The sequence below is a fragment of the Montipora capricornis genome, chromosome 8, assembly GCF_036669925.1.
Source record: "Montipora capricornis isolate CH-2021 chromosome 8, ASM3666992v2, whole genome shotgun sequence".
In the NCBI taxonomy this organism is placed as follows: domain Eukaryota; kingdom Metazoa; phylum Cnidaria; class Anthozoa; order Scleractinia; family Acroporidae; genus Montipora; species Montipora capricornis.
Genome location: NC_090890.1, coordinates 12,676,460 through 12,693,959, shown reverse-complemented (window position 1 = coordinate 12,693,959; position 17,500 = coordinate 12,676,460). Strand labels below are relative to the sequence as shown.

The following is a 17,500-nucleotide window of genomic DNA, read 5'->3' as shown; positions in this document are numbered from 1 at the left end:
CCAAGTTCTTCGCTCCCCGATCACTTTCTCAATGTTGTGTGACCTTTCTGCTCCAAGAAATTCAAATGTAAGATGAACTATGGTAAACGTCTTGTGCCGGGTTCAATACTAGTAGGCCAAGTAGGCCATAATTGCGACAGAAAATCAAGTCACTTAATACTTGTAGATAATCTGGGCAATCAAATTAGGCGGCAAAAATCAGCCAGAGCTAATGTAAACAAGACAAAAACCTTGAACATGCGTCATAGAAATACTCGACAAGCGTACCATCTTTTTTTTTCACTTTCTTTCTTGTGCGACAGCCGTCTTGATGCTACAGCAAACGTATTTGTTTCGCCGACGAAACTTTCAGATGTTGCTCTATACACATAGCAATGCTTTTTCACAGCAACAATTACCGCTGTTGGGGTTTTACTCTTTCGATGGGGATGAAACTACACACATGTCTACACTTAAAATAAAAAAAAAGAAGATTCCACCGGAAAATGAAAATTTAAAGAAAAGTTGGCCTGCGAAAATAAAACATGGATGGATTCCTCAGACCTGAAAACCTGGGACCGGTTGAGCGCTAACCACTCTTTGAGCAACCCAGGCCAGGCTGCTATATTGTCTGTTCGGGTCTGTCATTTTGCTAAGGAGGCGTTTAATTTAGAATAAGCCGACGAAACTTTCAAATGTTAATTGATCAATGGCATTTTAACATCAACAATTACCGCTGCTGGGGTGTACGCTTCGATGGGGATGTCTAGACTTGAGAACACGTATAAAAATAAAAACCGAAGCTTACACCGGAAAATTAAAATTTAAAGAAAAGTTGGCCGGCGAAAATAAATGGTGGATGGATTCCTCAAACGTGAAAACCTGACTGCTATTTTGTCTGTTCGGGTCTGTCATTTTACCGAGGAGAACTTCAAGCGGGATCTTTAGGTATATGAATATTAGTCTTGGTGTCATTTGCTTCATACGGAAATCTCAGTCAACTAGTGCAAAATATGGACTAGTTAAATGTGCCTTATTCTGGCACATTTAACCCTGGAACAGAGTTATTACACCTTTCAGGAACAGGCCCCAGGCATTTATTTTACAGCAATGAGCGCGGGATAGCACTGCAAGCTCTCTTTCGCGTCGTAAACCTCCTGCATATAACTCACCTATAAAACCTTGTTTAACCGGGCGACCACGAGGTAAATCAGTTCTGATGGTGGAGACAATATTAATACAATTTATCCTCTGGATTAAGATTCAAGTCCACAAAGTATCGCTCTCCTCGCTTTTTGTTTTCCTTTTTTTCCGGAGAAATCTTTGACTATTGCTACGTCATAGCCTCGTTTGTATACACAAAAACGAAGATGGCGGATTTCAAATTGCCCATTTCTGAAGACAGATACGCAGAGGAAAAACACTGGAGCCTGCAGGCCTTAACAGAAGAGATGAAATGTAATTTAGTTTAGCTACCTTTTAATTTTCTTTTGTTTTTTTCATCTTGTTATCATGTATTATTCTCTCTCCTCTTTTTTATGCATTTCCGTTTTTATAACACATCACGTAGCCTTTTTATGTCATTTCCGGTAAATATAAAGATCTTGTTACTAGCATTTATCCATTCAATAAACCTGAAGAAGGCTGGTGTTGGCCAGCCGAAATATTGCAACAACGCCTATGTTCACGTTGTCTTGACCAACCTTTGCAGGATATTTTCTATTTCTGAAATGTTAAGGCCTGGCCAAACGCTCGCAACATGTCAACACAACTTCTTGCAACATTGTTGCATGATGTTGCGACTTGTGTTTAACGGGGTGGCCAAACGCACGCAACATTTTCATCATTTTCAACGCAACATGTCATTGTTCATGTGCCCCAGGCCCCTGGCGCGCAAGAAGTGGACCTAACGCGCATGCCCTAGCGCCACAATGTTGCGTGGACTGTTGCGTGAACGTGGCCAAACGAGTACAACATCATGCAACATCCAAAATGTTGCACGGAAAGTTTGACCGTTTTCAATTTTGATCCAACATCATCCAACATGTTGCAACATATCGCAACATATCACAACAGGGTGGCCAAACGTATGCAACATGTTGTGCCCAACAATGTTGCAAGATGTTGCGTTGAAATGTTGCGCGCGTTTGGCCAGGCCTTTATTGTTCGCTATTTAAACACATTAAGCCCAAATGAGTGGTCAAGTATGACAAAGCAGGTAAAGAACTTTCGATTCAAAGAAACTATTCCAAGGCCGTACTTTCCCTTTAAGGACTAATCAGAATAACAATGCTCCTTTTGGTCCAGTGTCAGGTTTTCTGAGCCCGCGAGAATGAGCACCCCTAGCAAACCTTTAGCAAACCCCAAACAAAAAGTGCTTCGTTTCGCTCGCCCCAGATCCCGCTTACTTCTGCAGACAAGATGGCGGCTGTTTAGGGGCTTTCGATATCTCTATATGATCTTACGGGGATTAAAAGAGATCGTGAACAGCATGTTGCTGAACATTTGAGCAAAAATTTTCGATATTTATGTATTTAAATGTGTTTCGCGACGTTCAATGATGTATTTTTGTTTACAACGTCATCATTTTTAAAAAGAAAAAGGGACAATTTCCCCGAAATTTTCACTTCCGGCGTTGGACAGATTTCTGCAACATTTGCACAGTTGTCGATCTCAGAGAGTTACGATTGACAATTGTATACATCCATGGAGAGTTTACCAGAATTAGCTTTGTTACATATTGCTCGGTTCCTCTTTCCTGAAGATATTGTGCGATTGGGCCGTACATGCAAACGCTTGCACTCGGTTATGCCACGAGTTGAACTAGTCAACGAGGAATGGTTGGGCGACGATTTTCACATCAACGGCCCGCCCGGAGGAGATTTTCGTCCTGACTTATACTTTGACGCCCCAGAACTTTCCAGTACTGTAACGAAACTGAACTTATCCGTAACCTGGCAGGATCAAGGCTGGGGAAATCGCAAAGGAGAGCTGTTTCTGATTTTAATGCGACCTGTTGCCAATGGACAGCCAAAGAAGATTGCAGAACAGCGGCAATTGTTTGGCATCGCAGAGCACTATGAGAAAACACAAGAATTTGTCCTTGTAAAACAACCAGTTGTGACTGAGGCCAGGGCGGGAGATTTCTACAGATTCATGAGAAACGCTGGTGGCGGAGGTGGTCACAGACTGATAGTGAAGAATTTTCGAGCTGTTGCTTCAGTGTGCAGAGTAATAAACTGACAAAGACGTGTATAAATAAAGGAAAGCACAGAGAAGGGTGGGTTCACTTTCATATTTGCTTGTGTCTCAAAAGCCCTGCCCTCCCTTTCTTGCAGTGTTTGTTTATTTTGAAACCAGGCACATGTGAAGAACTGTATAGAGATTAACTGTAGAGATGTTGTCCTTGTTGAACTGCGTCGTTGCTGTACTTGCGACGACGATTAGTGAGACAGTTATTTATTATTACTTTTAGTAATACTGCATATAGTAATGAACTGACAAAAGCTTACTCGTAGATCTTATAGACTGGCTTAAAGGGGTAGGATGAGAGGTAATTTTGGTTAACTAAAAAGCCCTCATAAATGGCAGCCCAAAAATTATTATTTTGTCCTTGCGCTAATTAGACCCTCTAGCCTCGTTAGCACTGACAAAATACGAAAGAAATGTTACTGTACAAGGAGCGTACTTGGTCTGATCAGCACATAAAAGAATAATTTACTGGCACCATTAATTATCTTTTGAACTCATGGTCTATACTCCAATAATAGTATTTTGTATTCAGTGGCCAGGGCTCAGTTGTTTAAAGTTTCCTGTAGGTAAGTCACTAAAGACAAAAGAGGTGCCTTGCATGTGCAATACATTTGTAAAGAAACCGCTACAAATGGTGCATGATTGGGGGAATGGTGTCTTGCACATAACATTGCAGCTAAATTATGGTGCAATTTTTGCCTTATGTTTCAGATTGAAACAAAATGCATGATGAGATACAAAACGATTTTTTTGTTTCTTTATAATTTTATTTTAGCAAAAGTACTGGCAAAGTGGCAACTTCTAACTCTTTATTTTGCAATTAGCAAAGGTGAAAACTTGTCGCAAATGTGACTTACTGGTTATTGATCGCAATCTCGAGCCTTGGGATAGTGTCTTAGTTAACAATAACCTTTATTTTTATACTATAAAAGTATTCTCCCTAGTTATCCCTCCCGCTTTTTTGAACAACTAAGGTATTGAATAGAAGCCAAAACCAATACATCAGTTCAAGGTTGCTGAGCATTATTTCATAATATAAAATTTAATAAATAAATAAATAAATAAATAAATAAATAAATAAATTACTGGTTCCCATAAATTAAGGGCCTTTTCGGGGCCAAAGATAATAATAGAAGTAAACTCAACAAACAATTTGAATCCCAACAAGTGGAAGGTACAGTAGGTTACCTTCAAGCACAGACGACAAGTTGAGTCGGAGATTACCCGCAATTCCCGAGATTTAGAGATTTAGAGATTTAGAAGTTTTTGAAACTTTTAGGGCATATTTTAGGGATCACAAATTTTCCTACCAAGGCAGATGGAAGCATAATTTTTCCTTTGCAATCGTATAATAATTTTGTGGGGGCCTAGAAAATATGTGGGAAGACTAGCTCTCTAAAATGGGCTTTTTAGACCCATAAAGTAAGTAGGACTTACCAGAAAGAGACTCTGGTACCCTAACCACTCAGCAACATTGCCTTGAGCTTGCAATAATTGTATTTAGTTATAAAAATAAAATTTATTTAAACTGCTCTTTTGTCTTAATATTATATATCACAGATATAGTCATTATGTTTATTTGAATATCTGCGGACACATATTTAGAAGCATAATTTTTCCTTTGCAATCGTATAATAATTTTGTGGGGGCCTAGAAAATATGTGGGAAGACTAGCTCTCTAAAATGGGCTTTTTAGACCCATAAAGTAAGTAGGACTTACCAGAAAGAGACTCTGGTACCCTAACCACTCAGCAACATTGCCTTGAGCTTGCAATAATTGTATTTAGTTATAAAAATAAAATTTATTTAAACTGCTCTTTTGTCTTAATATTATATATCACAGATATAGTCATTATGTTTATTTGAATATCTGCGGACACATATTTAGAAGCATAATTTTTCCTTTGCAATCGTATAATAATTTTGTGGGGGCCTAAAAAATATGTGGGAAGACTAGCTCTCTAAAATGGGCTTTTTAGACCCATAAAGTAAGTAGGACTTACCAGAAAGAGACTCTGTTACCCTAACCACTCAGCAACATTGCCTTGAGCTTGCAATAATTGTATTCAGTTATAAAAATAAAATTTATTTAAACTGCTCTTTTGTCTTAATATTATATATCACAGATTTAGTCATTATGTTTATTTGAATATCTGCAGACACATATTTAGGGAAATCCATTCTTTGCTACAATCTCTTTATACACCTCAGCCGAATGCTTAGGGTATCGTGGCCGATTAGGGTGGTCAAAATTTACATGATGAATACCAAATCTAAATCTGTATCCATCATCCCACTCAAAATTGTCCAGCAAAGACCAAACAAAATATCCCTTTAGTCTGACACCATCAAACATGACTGCCTTTAGGGCTTCGTTGATATATCCTTTAAGGTAAGTAACCCTGTCTTTGTCATTGAGAGCAGCAGGCAGTGGCAAATCATGCTCTCCACAGACACTGAAGCCATTCTCTGTGATAATGATCTCAGGGTCATTATACTGCTCCTTGAGCCACACCAGAATTTTCCGCATACCCCATGGAACACAGTACAACCAATCAGGAGCACCTAACAAAATTCAAATTGAAGGATAGAATATTATTATTGAATTGACTCAGTCCAAGTTCCAAAGGCCCATCCAGACAACAGACACCCTTTTCATTTTTCAACAACCTTCATCAGGCATCAGGGCATGGCTGTAGTATTAATAAAAAATATTAATACTACAGCATGCAGTATTAATAAGTATTTATTATTACAGGAAAGACCTTTATATTTTAGGGAACAAAGTATTCAAACTATGGAAGGTTTTGTGATAGGAGCAGCGGGTAAGGAGGTAGGGGCTCTGAGATGAATTTGGCAACCTTCCATCCACAGACTGACCTTTGAGCCAGGTGGGATCTTTAGATGCCTTCATCTCCTGGTCAGTGTGGTATCCCCATGTGATATTCTTCTCTTTGGACAAATCTTGGTGCTCAGCATATGACACTGAATAGAAGTTTAATGCCAGGAAATCTGCTGTACCTTTTAGGAAATGCTTCTCTTCTTCAGTAAACGAGGGAAGCCTAAAAACTTAAAAGCTCATGAGAAACGGCATCTGAAAACATTACTGTATTTATATAGCAGATTAACCAATCAATCAATCAATCAATCAATCAATCAATCAATCAATCAATCAATCACTTAGTTGAGCAAGTGGGATTACCGGTAAATGAGCTAGCAATGTCACTGTTTCTTTGGGATTTCCCCATCAGCTATAAAACAACCTACCACACTAATAGTGATGATGATGATGATGATGATAATAATATAATTAGTTATTGTCAGTAGTATTTGATTATTATTTAATAAAAATTATTTTTGTGCTAAGAAAACCTACAACTGCACAATAAGCAAGTCACTTCTGCAATCAATAATTATCACTGGACTGGTGAGCTTAATTGAAAGAAGAAACAATCTGGCTCTTCATGGTTATTCATAGTAAGTACAAATTAGTATTTAATTTTACAAGAAAGTAGGAATACAGTTTGCGTGAAATGTACAGAAACATGTTTACTACAGATTTACTTTACTTAAAATATCCTATTTTCCCATGGTTTTCTTGACTAATGAAAAACATGTCTAGCTTTTCGGGGTTATTTTATTCATAATAACATGGGTGACAAATTACTCCTTAATTTTGGTGCGAAATTTCAGTTTCAATTTATAATTTCACATGTGAAATTACATTGTTGCCAAGGCAACTTTTGATATAGTGCTAAAATGGCATCCAGGTTTTAAAATTAAGGAGTAATTTGTCACTCATGCTATTAATAGCTAATCAAAAGGTATACCCATGAAATTTGGGAATAATTTCACATGCGTTTTTTGGACAAAACACACGTGAAATTATATTCCCTAATTTCACGCGTCACCATTTGATTACCCATACCAACAGGACTTTTTTGTACCCCTCATTTACAATGGGTGTAATATAAAAGGAATATGGGAGTGAGGGAAATTTTTTTCACATTATGCTGGACCACATGCATGATGATGATGGTGATTACAAAGGAAAGAGGATAACACTAAATGTTGTTCAGACAAAAGTGCAACATTTTAAAATTAATTAGGATTTTTTTTGAAGGATGGAACATCCAATCCAAAAGAAGTTTTCCCTAGAATACATTAGATACTTCCAGACCAATCCCAGATGACAAGAAGAAGGAGAAATTGCATATCCGAACAAGACAATTGAAAATTGAAAATTATTGTGTGGGTGATATTAACATTCACCTGGAGGATATCCCAACGGCATCACTCTTCTCCTTAATCCGTGATTTCATAACCTCAGGATAATCTCCAAAAAACACAGGATGTGCCATCCATCCTAGGAACCACTGCATGCCACGATCAGCTGCTTGTATGTCTTCTTCCTTGTTGGTCTTTGGTTCATACCACTGTCCATTAACGACAATGCTTATCTTGCCGTCTTGAACTTGTCTAAATTCTTTGTCATAAGTATGCCAGGCTTTTGCATGAGCCAGAAGCATGTTATGTCCAGCTGTACAAGAATGAGAAAATTAATTCTCTCACACAATAAATTATAATAATGATAATGATACTGATTATCAATATAATAACACAATATTGTAACAGAACTTTATATATAATAATAATAATAATAATACTAATAATAATTATAATAATAATAATAATACTACTACTACTACTACTAACAATAACAATAACAATAACAATAACAACAACAACAATAATAATAATAATAATAATAATAATAACAACAATTGTTGACTTTGAGTTTATGTGAACAGAACAACCTGCGAAGAGAAGGTAATCAAATTCTGCAGGGGTAAACAGTGCTTAGCCTTGGCCCCAGCCTTGGGGCCATCTGAGAGTCTTCTGGAGAATTAGGATGGTCCCAATTACTGCAGAGGCCTGCATTCCTTCCAACACATATGGAATCCCAAGATCTTTAAAAGAATCCTCTAACCGACCAGACACATCACACTCGAACAACCACAACAGCACAACCTTTGTTACACCTGATGCATGAATCTTTTTGATTTCCTTTGTAACAGGAGAGTACTCATATGGTAGTTGGAGATTTTCTCATCCTCTTTAGTCACACACCAAGAAATCAACAAACCTCTGCTCCTGAGCCGCTTGACCCACCACAGTAACATCTGGATAACTATTCTCCATCTTCTATGTTGTCTTGATGCTCCTATCCCACCAGACTTCTTTGATTACTCCCTCTGCACCAAACCAGTAAAACCACTTGCCACATTAGCCCAACTGATTCCACCTCCTTACCACACACACTACATTTTGGATCTAAATCCCCCTTCTTAATTGTGGCCTGAAAAAACCTTTTTTGCAAAGCCTGCTCCTGTGTGGTAAAAACATAATCCTCCATGTACTTCTCTAAATAACCAGTTGTAAGCCATGGCCACAACCTTCCATACCCAGTTCACTGACATCCCTCATAAACTTGCCCTCATAAAGTTGGCATGCAACTTCTTTCCCTGCCTTCTCTGGCTGCTTCTCTCCAACAACTTTCAACATCCACTTGTAAATCACCTTGACATATCCAAGTGGACCAAGTTCCTCTTCCTTCACATCATCATACACACAGATCAATCCCCTCCTGCCATCCGTCCTCTTCATGTACAACCTCGCCACACTCTCCTTCTTGTGGAATGCCCCAAATATTGTCAACCTCTCCCTTGTCTTCACATCCATCGCCCTCCGTTTCTGATCACTCCAATCCAAAATCCCTGCACTGTACCTTACCACACTTTTAGCCCATGCATTTATCACTCTAATCAATTTCCCACCATACAACTTTGACCTTGCCACCAGTTTCATCACCGTCCATGACGCTCTTCTCGATCCTTCTTTGGAACCTGGGTTTCAATCTTCCCATCAATCAAAACCTGCATGCAACCACATACATCTCAGAACAAAAGCCCATTTATCCCCCACAGCAATATCCCAGACCTCTCCTCTAGTTTTGATCAATATTCTGCATTTAAAATACATTAAAAAAAACATTTGGGCAGATTTGCAATGACATTCTGATCACATTTTGAGACAGTTTTGTACCACAGTTTACCCTAGGATTAAAATATGAGATAAGACATTTATAATATTGGAGGCAAGACCCCCTTCCCCGGGTAAAAGTCCTGAACATGCTCTTGACTGACACTCCAATGGATTTCATGGAAAATTATAGGCAGCAAACTAGTTACCAGGTATACTCCAGTAGTTAATTCTGTGATTTTCATTTCTGCAAAATATTTGAGTTAACAATGACTTCTCAAATTCCCAGTCTCCTTCCATCTACCCTATTAGCTCTGTTGGTAGAGCAATGGTTATCTAATGAAGAGGTCCTGGGTTCCATTCCTACCTGGCTCAGAGTCTTCTCTCACCTGGGCTTTCTTCCATTGCTAGGGCCAACACTCAAATGTATTACATGGGAATACATAGCACTTAAACTTACACTGTTACAGTAATAATTAACTCTTATTCATCAAAACATTCCAAACACACTTTCTGTATCCTGTAAGCGAATAAGCACAGTTATTCATACATTCCACTCACTTGAGTAAGTGCAATGTCAGTTATAGTCAATGCTTTTTTTTTCCACTCCAGTTTGCAGGACCTCTAAAAAGAGGTGCGTTTCTGATAAAACTGCAAGCTTGTAAACTGATCTTGAGTGCATTGATATTACATGAGTAGACTTCAGAGTCTAAAACTTAAAATCTTTCCAGTCGGCGTGCTCCTTGATGCCCATTCAGGAAGGCATATAAGAGAGTGGGAGAGCACACTAGCATATACCATATTTTATTCAGGTCTCCGGGGACATAACGACCCAGCACAAAATAACATGTTTTAAACTTTGTGCACCTACCCTGGTATGGCCCTGCTTGCATTTCTTTTATTCCAGGAGCAAAAGAACCAAGCCCATAGGCATCCAATGCTTCCTCGTGAGGTTCATTAATGGTCAACCAAAGTTTGACCTTGTTTCCAAACTCTTGAAAACAAAACCGTGCATACTCATTAAATACATCAGGAATATTGGGATTATGCCAGCCCCCAATATCTTGTAAGGCTTGTGGCAAGTCAAAATGATACAATGTCACTGCCGGTTTAATCCCATTGTCCAGTAGCCTGTCAATCAATTTGTTGTAATATTTAACTCCCAAGGGATTGACTTTATTTACTGTTCCTTTGGGTAACACCCTGGACCACGATATGGAAAAGCGGTAATAACCGACACCGAGGTTCTTAAGAAGGGCGACATCCTCCTCGATCTTGTGGTAGCTGTTACAAGCAACATCTCCAGTATCATTATTGTGCACGTTTCCTCCAACATGGCAAAACGTGTCCCATATACTTGGGCCTTTCCCATCCTCGTTCCAAGCGCCTTCAATCTGATAGGCTGCCGTCGCTGCTCCCCATATGAAGTCATCGTAAAATGTCCCTCGAATAAAACCATCTTCAGACCTGGATGGCGATGACTAAGTATTTTGGTCAAAGCAATAAAAGATAATTAAATGGTGAATAAATCGCCTTCGTTTTTTGAGAGAGGATTTTCCGGATTTTCTCTCCCTTCAAATTTTCATCGTCTTGACAAAAGAAAAAGCAAATACAATAAATCTAGTCAAGGATTAAAAGGTTTCTTACCGCCATCTTTAAACAAAGGTGAAAAGGTGTAACAAGAAGCTCTAACAAAATGACAAATCTAATGAATATGCCTGAAACGTGTCCATCCGGAAGTTCTCTCAAAACCAGAGTGAGCGAGGATTGGTAAGGGGTAATAAAATTCAGAGAGACTTTCATTTATTTGTCCTGAGATCCTAAATACCCTCACAGAATAACTTTTTAAAGAATCTCATATTTATTGCGTGAATCCACTAGAGATAAAAATCGTCATATTACTTGACCGCAGAGGTATCCTTCTCAAAAAGATTGCGTGACGAGCCAACAGAAAAGAATGCAAGCTCTACCCCCTCGGGGCAAGGATTGGCCAAGCATCACAAGATATGGAATGTCATTTTTAGCGTCATGGCAGAGGATGAAGGAAAGCTCTTTGGCGAATTTCCCAAAGATTTCATGTGGGGAGCTTCGACTTCGGCGTATCAAATCGAAGGAGGATGGGATGCAGATGGAAAGGGACCCAGCATTTGGGATACGTATACTCACGCAGACGCAGCTGCCGCTAGAGCAACTGGAGATGTTGCGTGCGATTCTTACCACAAAGCGGGTGAAGATGTTAAGCTGTTGAAAAACCTTGGGGTCAGATTTTACAGGTTTTCAATCTCGTGGTCCAGAATTTTCCCGAAAGGAACCGTGGACGAACTAAATCTCCCTGGGGTTGACTACTACAACAAGCTAATCGACTTGTTGCTGGAAAGTAATATCACCCCAGTCATTACTTTATATCATTTCGATTTACCTCAGACACTGCAAGACGAGTACGACGGCTGGTTGAATACAAAGATGGTCGACTTTTTTAACGATTATGCGAAGTTTTGTTTTGGTGCTTTTGGCGATCGGGTGAAATGGTGGATCACGTTCAACGAGCCATGGGAAGCAGCCTTTTTAGGATACGGACTTGGCCTACATCCACCGAATAGGAACGATATCAAAACTGCCCCCTACAAAGGTAAATATTGAAGTTGACATTTTAATATTATTACGCGGTTCGCAGACACAAATTTGCCGGCGGGTCTTAAACACAGGTCACAGATCAAACCAAGTCATATTAACCTGCGATCAGGCCCAATTTTAGCTTCGCCCATACGTTCTCTTATGTCGTCGTTCGCTAAAATTGGGCCAAATTTGGCCAACCAAACCACAGGCGGCCCAGAGTCGGAAGGTAAACAATTATAAGGATTTATATGGGAATCTCGATAACAAACTGAAAAAGATATTTACCCGCAAAAGTTCTCAATAAAAAAGCCGTATTTTATTGTCATGGTGAATTTTTCGCTTTTTGTGTGGTTATTTGCCTGATTGAATGCCTAAATAAAGGAAAGGCTGGAAAGTAATTTCTAGCTTACCTCACATCTCGCCGATAAAATCACACTTCTCCGGCATCAGTCACGTTCAAACTCCGGCGATGGCCACACGGATAAATTTACTTCTCCTTGACCAAGTTTCAAGGTCCAGCGAGTACCCATTGCTGAGAAACAGCGAAAAATATTCAAATTTTCAAAATCCTTTGAGGCTTGCTTGCAACGATTTTTGACACGGCTGGTCAACCGTTCACTTATTTGCTCTCACCGTATCGAGGCTCAAGAGAACGGTTGACCAGCCGTGTCAAAAATCGTTGCAAGCGAGCCGCGAAGGATTTTGAAAATTTGAATATTTCACATGGTTTGAATAACTGTATGTCAAACGGCTTTATTTACTTGCTGCACATGACGTGGCTTGTTTGTACAATTTGTAGTCAAGATTGCTTCATAATATTTCCAGTTGAGTTGACTTAAAACTCGCATTCCAGAAGCAAAAATGGCATGTTTCCAGAGAGACCAATTGTACAAAAATAAACGAAACTTTGCCAGTGTTCCTACTGCATCAAAAAATTAACATGGGCGTACTTATCATGATTTTACTGCGCACAATCCTAGAAATGCACTGCACTGAAGATTAGCTGAAAAAAATCACCAAAGAAACCTTAATGGGCAACCATGTTGAAAGGATACTGTATTTCTTGGTTTTTTTTCTTTAAAGTCTATTGCCAAACAGTCCAGCGACAAAATGCTAGGTTATCTCAAAATTTTACAAATTAAAATGTCAAGCTTACAAGATTGTATATTCAGTGAAGAAGAATTACACGGGCCTTTGCCGCCATATATTCGTCGAAAGGTACAGAAAGTAACATTCCCCATCCTTTAAATGTGTTTTTCTCAGGTAGTCAGGTCAGGCTATGGATCAGGTCAGGTCATAGGTCAAGCCAGGTCAGATCACAGGTCAGGCCAGGTCAGATCAGGGCAATAGGAAGAATAATTTCTCTGTCAGGGAAATAACTACAATCCGGGTCAAAACACTTGGGGACATTTGTCAAATTTTGGGCGAAAAGTAGAGAATTTACTGTACATGCTTTCATCGTTATATGAGCAACGTTTGTTTTTCTTTCGCAGCCTTTTTTGCGCCCCCCTTCCCCTCAGACAATGTTGAAACATGCCAGCGATCGATGAACGGAACCGTGAAAAATCAACATTGTAATGGGGGGAGGGGAAAAAGCACGAATTGTCCCGACAGTTTTGACCAGGATTGTCTGAGAAAAGAATTTCTTGATAATTGGTCTCAAGCCTGGTCAGGTTCATTGCATCTCATTAGGGAATTGCCTCTGATAGTAAAACAATATATTGCACCGGTGTAGAGGTAGTTTGAGCAAGGATTGTCAAAACGGTGGGTTGCGTTACCGTGAGCATTCAACAGTTCTCGGCCACATTTCTCGGCTATTTAAAGGAAGATATGTAGGTTTAGAAATGACTTTTAAAAAAAGACTCTGCAAAAAACATAATAACCCTTTCTTTTCTATTCATACAAGCGCTTTTTGGCTTTAAACGATCACCGGGTGGGTATTTTTCAACATTTCTCACCCTAAAAACAGCAAAAGATCAAATTAGATGTTAGCTTATTCTTTTCAAATAGCCGAGAAATGTTGAAAAATGCATTAAGCGTTTTCTTGTTCAGAAACGAACGCCAATTAAAGATCAACGAAAGTGTGTATAACACAACACGCCATATATTCTTGTAGCTACATCAAAAGCACGACCAGAAAATGTGTTTTTAGGAGTGAGAAATGTGAGTGAGAACTGTTGCCGTTGTCAACAACGGCTTGGGTCACGCAACAGACAATGCGGTTTTGTATGACACTGATTATTGTCAGCAATATGACGCGCAGAAATTTGGCGAAGCAAAATCTACAGAGACATGAATGTGGCTCTTTCCTTTGAACTATTCTATTGTCTACGCGATTCCCTGTCCTTCAACTTGTGAGGAATCGAACTCTCCTTAGCGAAGTCAAATGATTCTGCAGCTCGAGAAGCGGCCACTAACTGCGAGGAGTCTGGTAACGAGTCTCCTGGAAATGTTCTTCGCTGGTTCTTAAGCTGCCATAAAACAGACTTTACTACAATGAAACAATTTTTAATGCAGTGTTACAAATTGTTTACTATTTTGAGGACATATATGATATGGTTTCCAGTTTTATGCGATGAAACTCACTTTCAGACAATCCGGGTCAAAACACTTCGGGACATTTGTCAAATTTTGGGCGAAAAGTAGAGAATTTACTGTACATGCTTTCATCGTTATATGAGCAACGTTTGTTTTTCTTTCGCAGCCTTTTTCGCGCCCCCCTTCCCCTCAGACAATGTTGAAACATGCCAGCGATCGATGAACGGAACCGTGAAAAATCAACATTGTAATGGGGGGCGGGGGCAACGCCCGAATTGTCCCGACAGCTTTGACCAGGCTTGTCTGACAAAAGAATTCCTCCATAATTGGTCCCAAGCCTGGCCAGGTTCATTGAATCTCATTAGAGAATTGCCTCTGATAGTAAAACAATATATTGCACTGGTGTAGAGGTAGTGTGAGCAAGGATTGTCAAAACGGTGGGTTGCGTTACCGTGAGCATTCAACAGTTCTCGGCCACATTTCTCGGCTATTTAAAGGAAGATATTTAGGTTTAGAAATGACTTTTAAAAAAAGACTCTGCAAAAAACATAATAACCCTTTCTTTTCTATTCATACAAGCGCTTTTTGGCTTTAAACGATCACCGGGTGGGTATTTTTCAACATTTCTCACCCTAAAAACAGCAAAAGATCAAATTAGATGTTAGCTTATTATTTTCAAATAGCCGAGAAATGTTGAAAAATGCATTAAGCGTTTTCTTGTTCAGAAACGAACGCCAATTAAAGATCAACGAAAGTGTGTATAACACAACACGCCATATATTCTTGTAGCTACATCAAAAGCACGACCAGAAAATGTGTTTTTAGGAGTGAGAAATGTGAGTGAGAACTGTTGCCGTTGTCAACAACGGCTTGGGTCACGCAACAGACAATGCGGTTTTGTATGACACTGATTATTGTCAGCAAGATGACGTGCAGAAATTTGGCGAAGCAAAATCTACAGAGACATGAATGTGGCTCTTTCCTTTGAACTATTCTATTGTCTACGCGATTCCCTGTCCTTCAACTTGTGAGGAATCGAACTCTCCTTAGCGAAGTCAAATGATTCTGCAGCTCGAGAAGCGGCCACTAACTGCGAGGAGTCTGGTAACGAGTCTCCTGGAAATGTTCTTCGCTGGTTCTTAAGCTGCCATAAAACAGACTTTACTACAATGAAACAATTTTTAATGCAGTGTTACAAATTGTTTACTATTTTGAGGACATATATGATACGGTTTACAGTTTTATGCGATGAAACTCACTTTCAGACAATCCGGGTCAAAACACTTCGGGACATTTGTCAAATTTTGGGCGAAAAGTAGAGAATTTACTGTACATGCTTTCATCGTTATATGAGCAACGTTTGTTTTTCTTTCGCAGCCTTTTTCGCGCCCCCCTTCCCCCCAGACAATGTTGAAACATGCCAGGGATCGATGAACGGATCTTGCTTTTGGAAACCGTGAAAAATCAACATTGTAATGGGGGGAGGGGAAAAAGCACGAATTGTCCCGACAGTTTTGACCAGGATTGTAGGAATATCAATTAAGTCATCACTTGATTTACCTTCTGAAAAGCCACAGAAATGGCGGATTCAAGCGAAGCTGAGAACAAGGTAGGAAGAAATCTGCATGTGAAATTCATTGTTTTCGTTCTGCTGGATGGATTTAATCGTGTAGAGCCACATTCTGAAGCTTAACATAAACAATGCCTGGCATTCTTAGTGATCTTCGCTCGTATACCATTAGCTTCGAATTAGCGGGCGAAGTACTTTGAGTTATTGCTATCATTGGCCATTTTTATACTCACTGCCTGGAGATGTATAATATGTCAGGGCGACTTTGGGCAATTAAATCTAATGCGTCTTTTAGTTAGTCTTTTATATCGTGCCGTATAAAGACAGCTGAGAGATGCATTATTTGTCTGAACGAACCAAATCATTTGAAGTCAAACTGCCTGACCTGACCTGCAACCTTGACCTGTGACCTGTGTTTTAGACCTGCTACAAATTTGCTCACTTAAATCAAGCATATACAGTGGGGGGGGGGGGGGGGGGGGCGGGAGGGATTAAATTGTTGAACAGAGAAAAAGAACAAGTTGAGCTTTGGAAGTGTCAAACCGAGAAGGCTCGCATAGCGGGATGAATGAAAGAGCCAAATAGGGTAGTCATGTGATTGGAAGTCACGCTCTCCTCCCAGGCACTGCCCAATATTTGCTTACCAGCATTAACATCTATTTTATTCAAAAATATCATTTACAGAAACTATTCTGACAAAAACCTATAAATTTTTCAGGAGAGTATGAACTATCTCTATCTTGAGTTTCCAACGATTGTTTTGCGTTTGCCAGAGTTTTTCGAAAATATCCTGACTGTTTGTTTTCAACATTAATTTTGAACCGTGAACTATAAAAAGTTACGATCAGCGACAAATAATTTAGGAGATTTTTGCTACGTTCAATTTTGTTATTGTACTTTTGGCTGCACAAGTAAATCGCAAAATCGAAAGTGACATCGAATTCAGCGGGCGCCATGATCAAGTTACCGCGGCGTGTTTACTCGCGAAACAGTGAAGCAATTCTGTGTCAAATGATGGCAAGATACAAGGTTTTGTTTTTGTTAGTTTTCTTTTTCTTTCAAGAGTTTGACAAGTTTGGCAAAGTCAAGAATTTACTCTCCGATACAAGTTTATTTATAACCACTTTATTATTCATCGGCGTCACAATTTTTTGCTGATTTTGGGGCTCATTTTGTTGAAACCCAAGCACCCCTTTAACAGACCTGTTTATTTTCGTGAAAAGAGCACTACCACAAAAATCCTCCCGTATCACATTTCAACCCAGGTATGCAAATTTGTTAAGATCCAAAATTACACAAAATGATATTAAAATTCACAAAGGCTGGAAATATCACAAAATCCTTTTCCAGCGAAAACTTAATTGAAACAAAGAACAAAGTTGCAATTAGAGGAAAAAACCCTTCTTGTTTCAATTGCGTGCATGCAAACAAGAGGCACAATCCGTGTCATAACGCACATACAATTAAATAAATTTCTGACAGTTCACATCAAACCCGACAACA

General features: G+C 39.3%; 3 protein-coding genes across 3 annotated transcripts in view; 2 read left to right on the top strand and 1 right to left on the bottom strand.

Moving 5' to 3' along the window:
• The first annotated feature begins 2,388 nt into the window (after positions 1 to 2,388).
• LOC138014554 (uncharacterized) lies at positions 2,389 to 5,046 on the top strand. Its single transcript, XM_068861663.1, has one exon. It carries the CDS (start codon positions 2,686 to 2,688, stop codon positions 3,220 to 3,222), a length of 537 nt encoding a protein of 178 aa, XP_068717764.1. The 5' UTR covers positions 2,389 to 2,685; the 3' UTR covers positions 3,223 to 5,046.
• Positions 5,047 to 5,296: 250 nt separating this feature from the next.
• On the bottom strand, positions 5,297 to 11,189 carry LOC138014552 (cytosolic beta-glucosidase-like). The gene is made up of 5 exons (XM_068861660.1): positions 10,921 to 11,189; positions 10,145 to 10,754; positions 7,504 to 7,771; positions 6,112 to 6,293; positions 5,297 to 5,796 (listed from the first exon to the last, which is right to left on the bottom strand). The coding sequence occupies exons 1-5, from the start codon at positions 11,074 to 11,076 to the stop codon at positions 5,399 to 5,401; spliced, it is 1,614 nt and encodes a 537-aa protein (XP_068717761.1). The 5' UTR covers positions 11,077 to 11,189; the 3' UTR covers positions 5,297 to 5,398.
• Positions 11,190 to 11,267: 78 nt separating this feature from the next.
• The window catches only part of LOC138014553 (cytosolic beta-glucosidase-like), a 16,463-nt gene continuing 10,230 nt past the window's right edge, over positions 11,268 to 17,500 (top strand). Inside the window, exon 1 of the mRNA XM_068861662.1 lies at positions 11,268 to 11,902. Within this exon, the coding sequence (XP_068717763.1) occupies positions 11,302 to 11,902 (601 nt within the window). The 5' untranslated portion in view covers positions 11,268 to 11,301. The remainder of the gene's footprint in view (positions 11,903 to 17,500) is intronic.

Excerpts from the sequence above, each read along its gene's own strand:
- LOC138014554 (XM_068861663.1), top strand. The coding sequence starts at position 2,686 with ATGGAGAGTTTACCAGAATTAGCTTTGTTACATATTGCTCGGTTCCTC.
- LOC138014552 (XM_068861660.1), bottom strand. The coding sequence starts at position 11,076 with ATGAAAGTCTCTCTGAATTTTATTACCCCTTACCAATCCTCGCTCACT. Across the intron at positions 6,294-7,503 it reads GCCGTTGGGATATCCTCCAG|GCTTCCCTCGTTTACTGAAG; the intron begins GTGAATGTTAAT and ends TTAAGTTTTTAG. Across the intron at positions 5,797-6,111 it reads AGATCCCACCTGGCTCAAAG|GTGCTCCTGATTGGTTGTAC; the intron begins GTCAGTCTGTGG and ends GAATTTTGTTAG.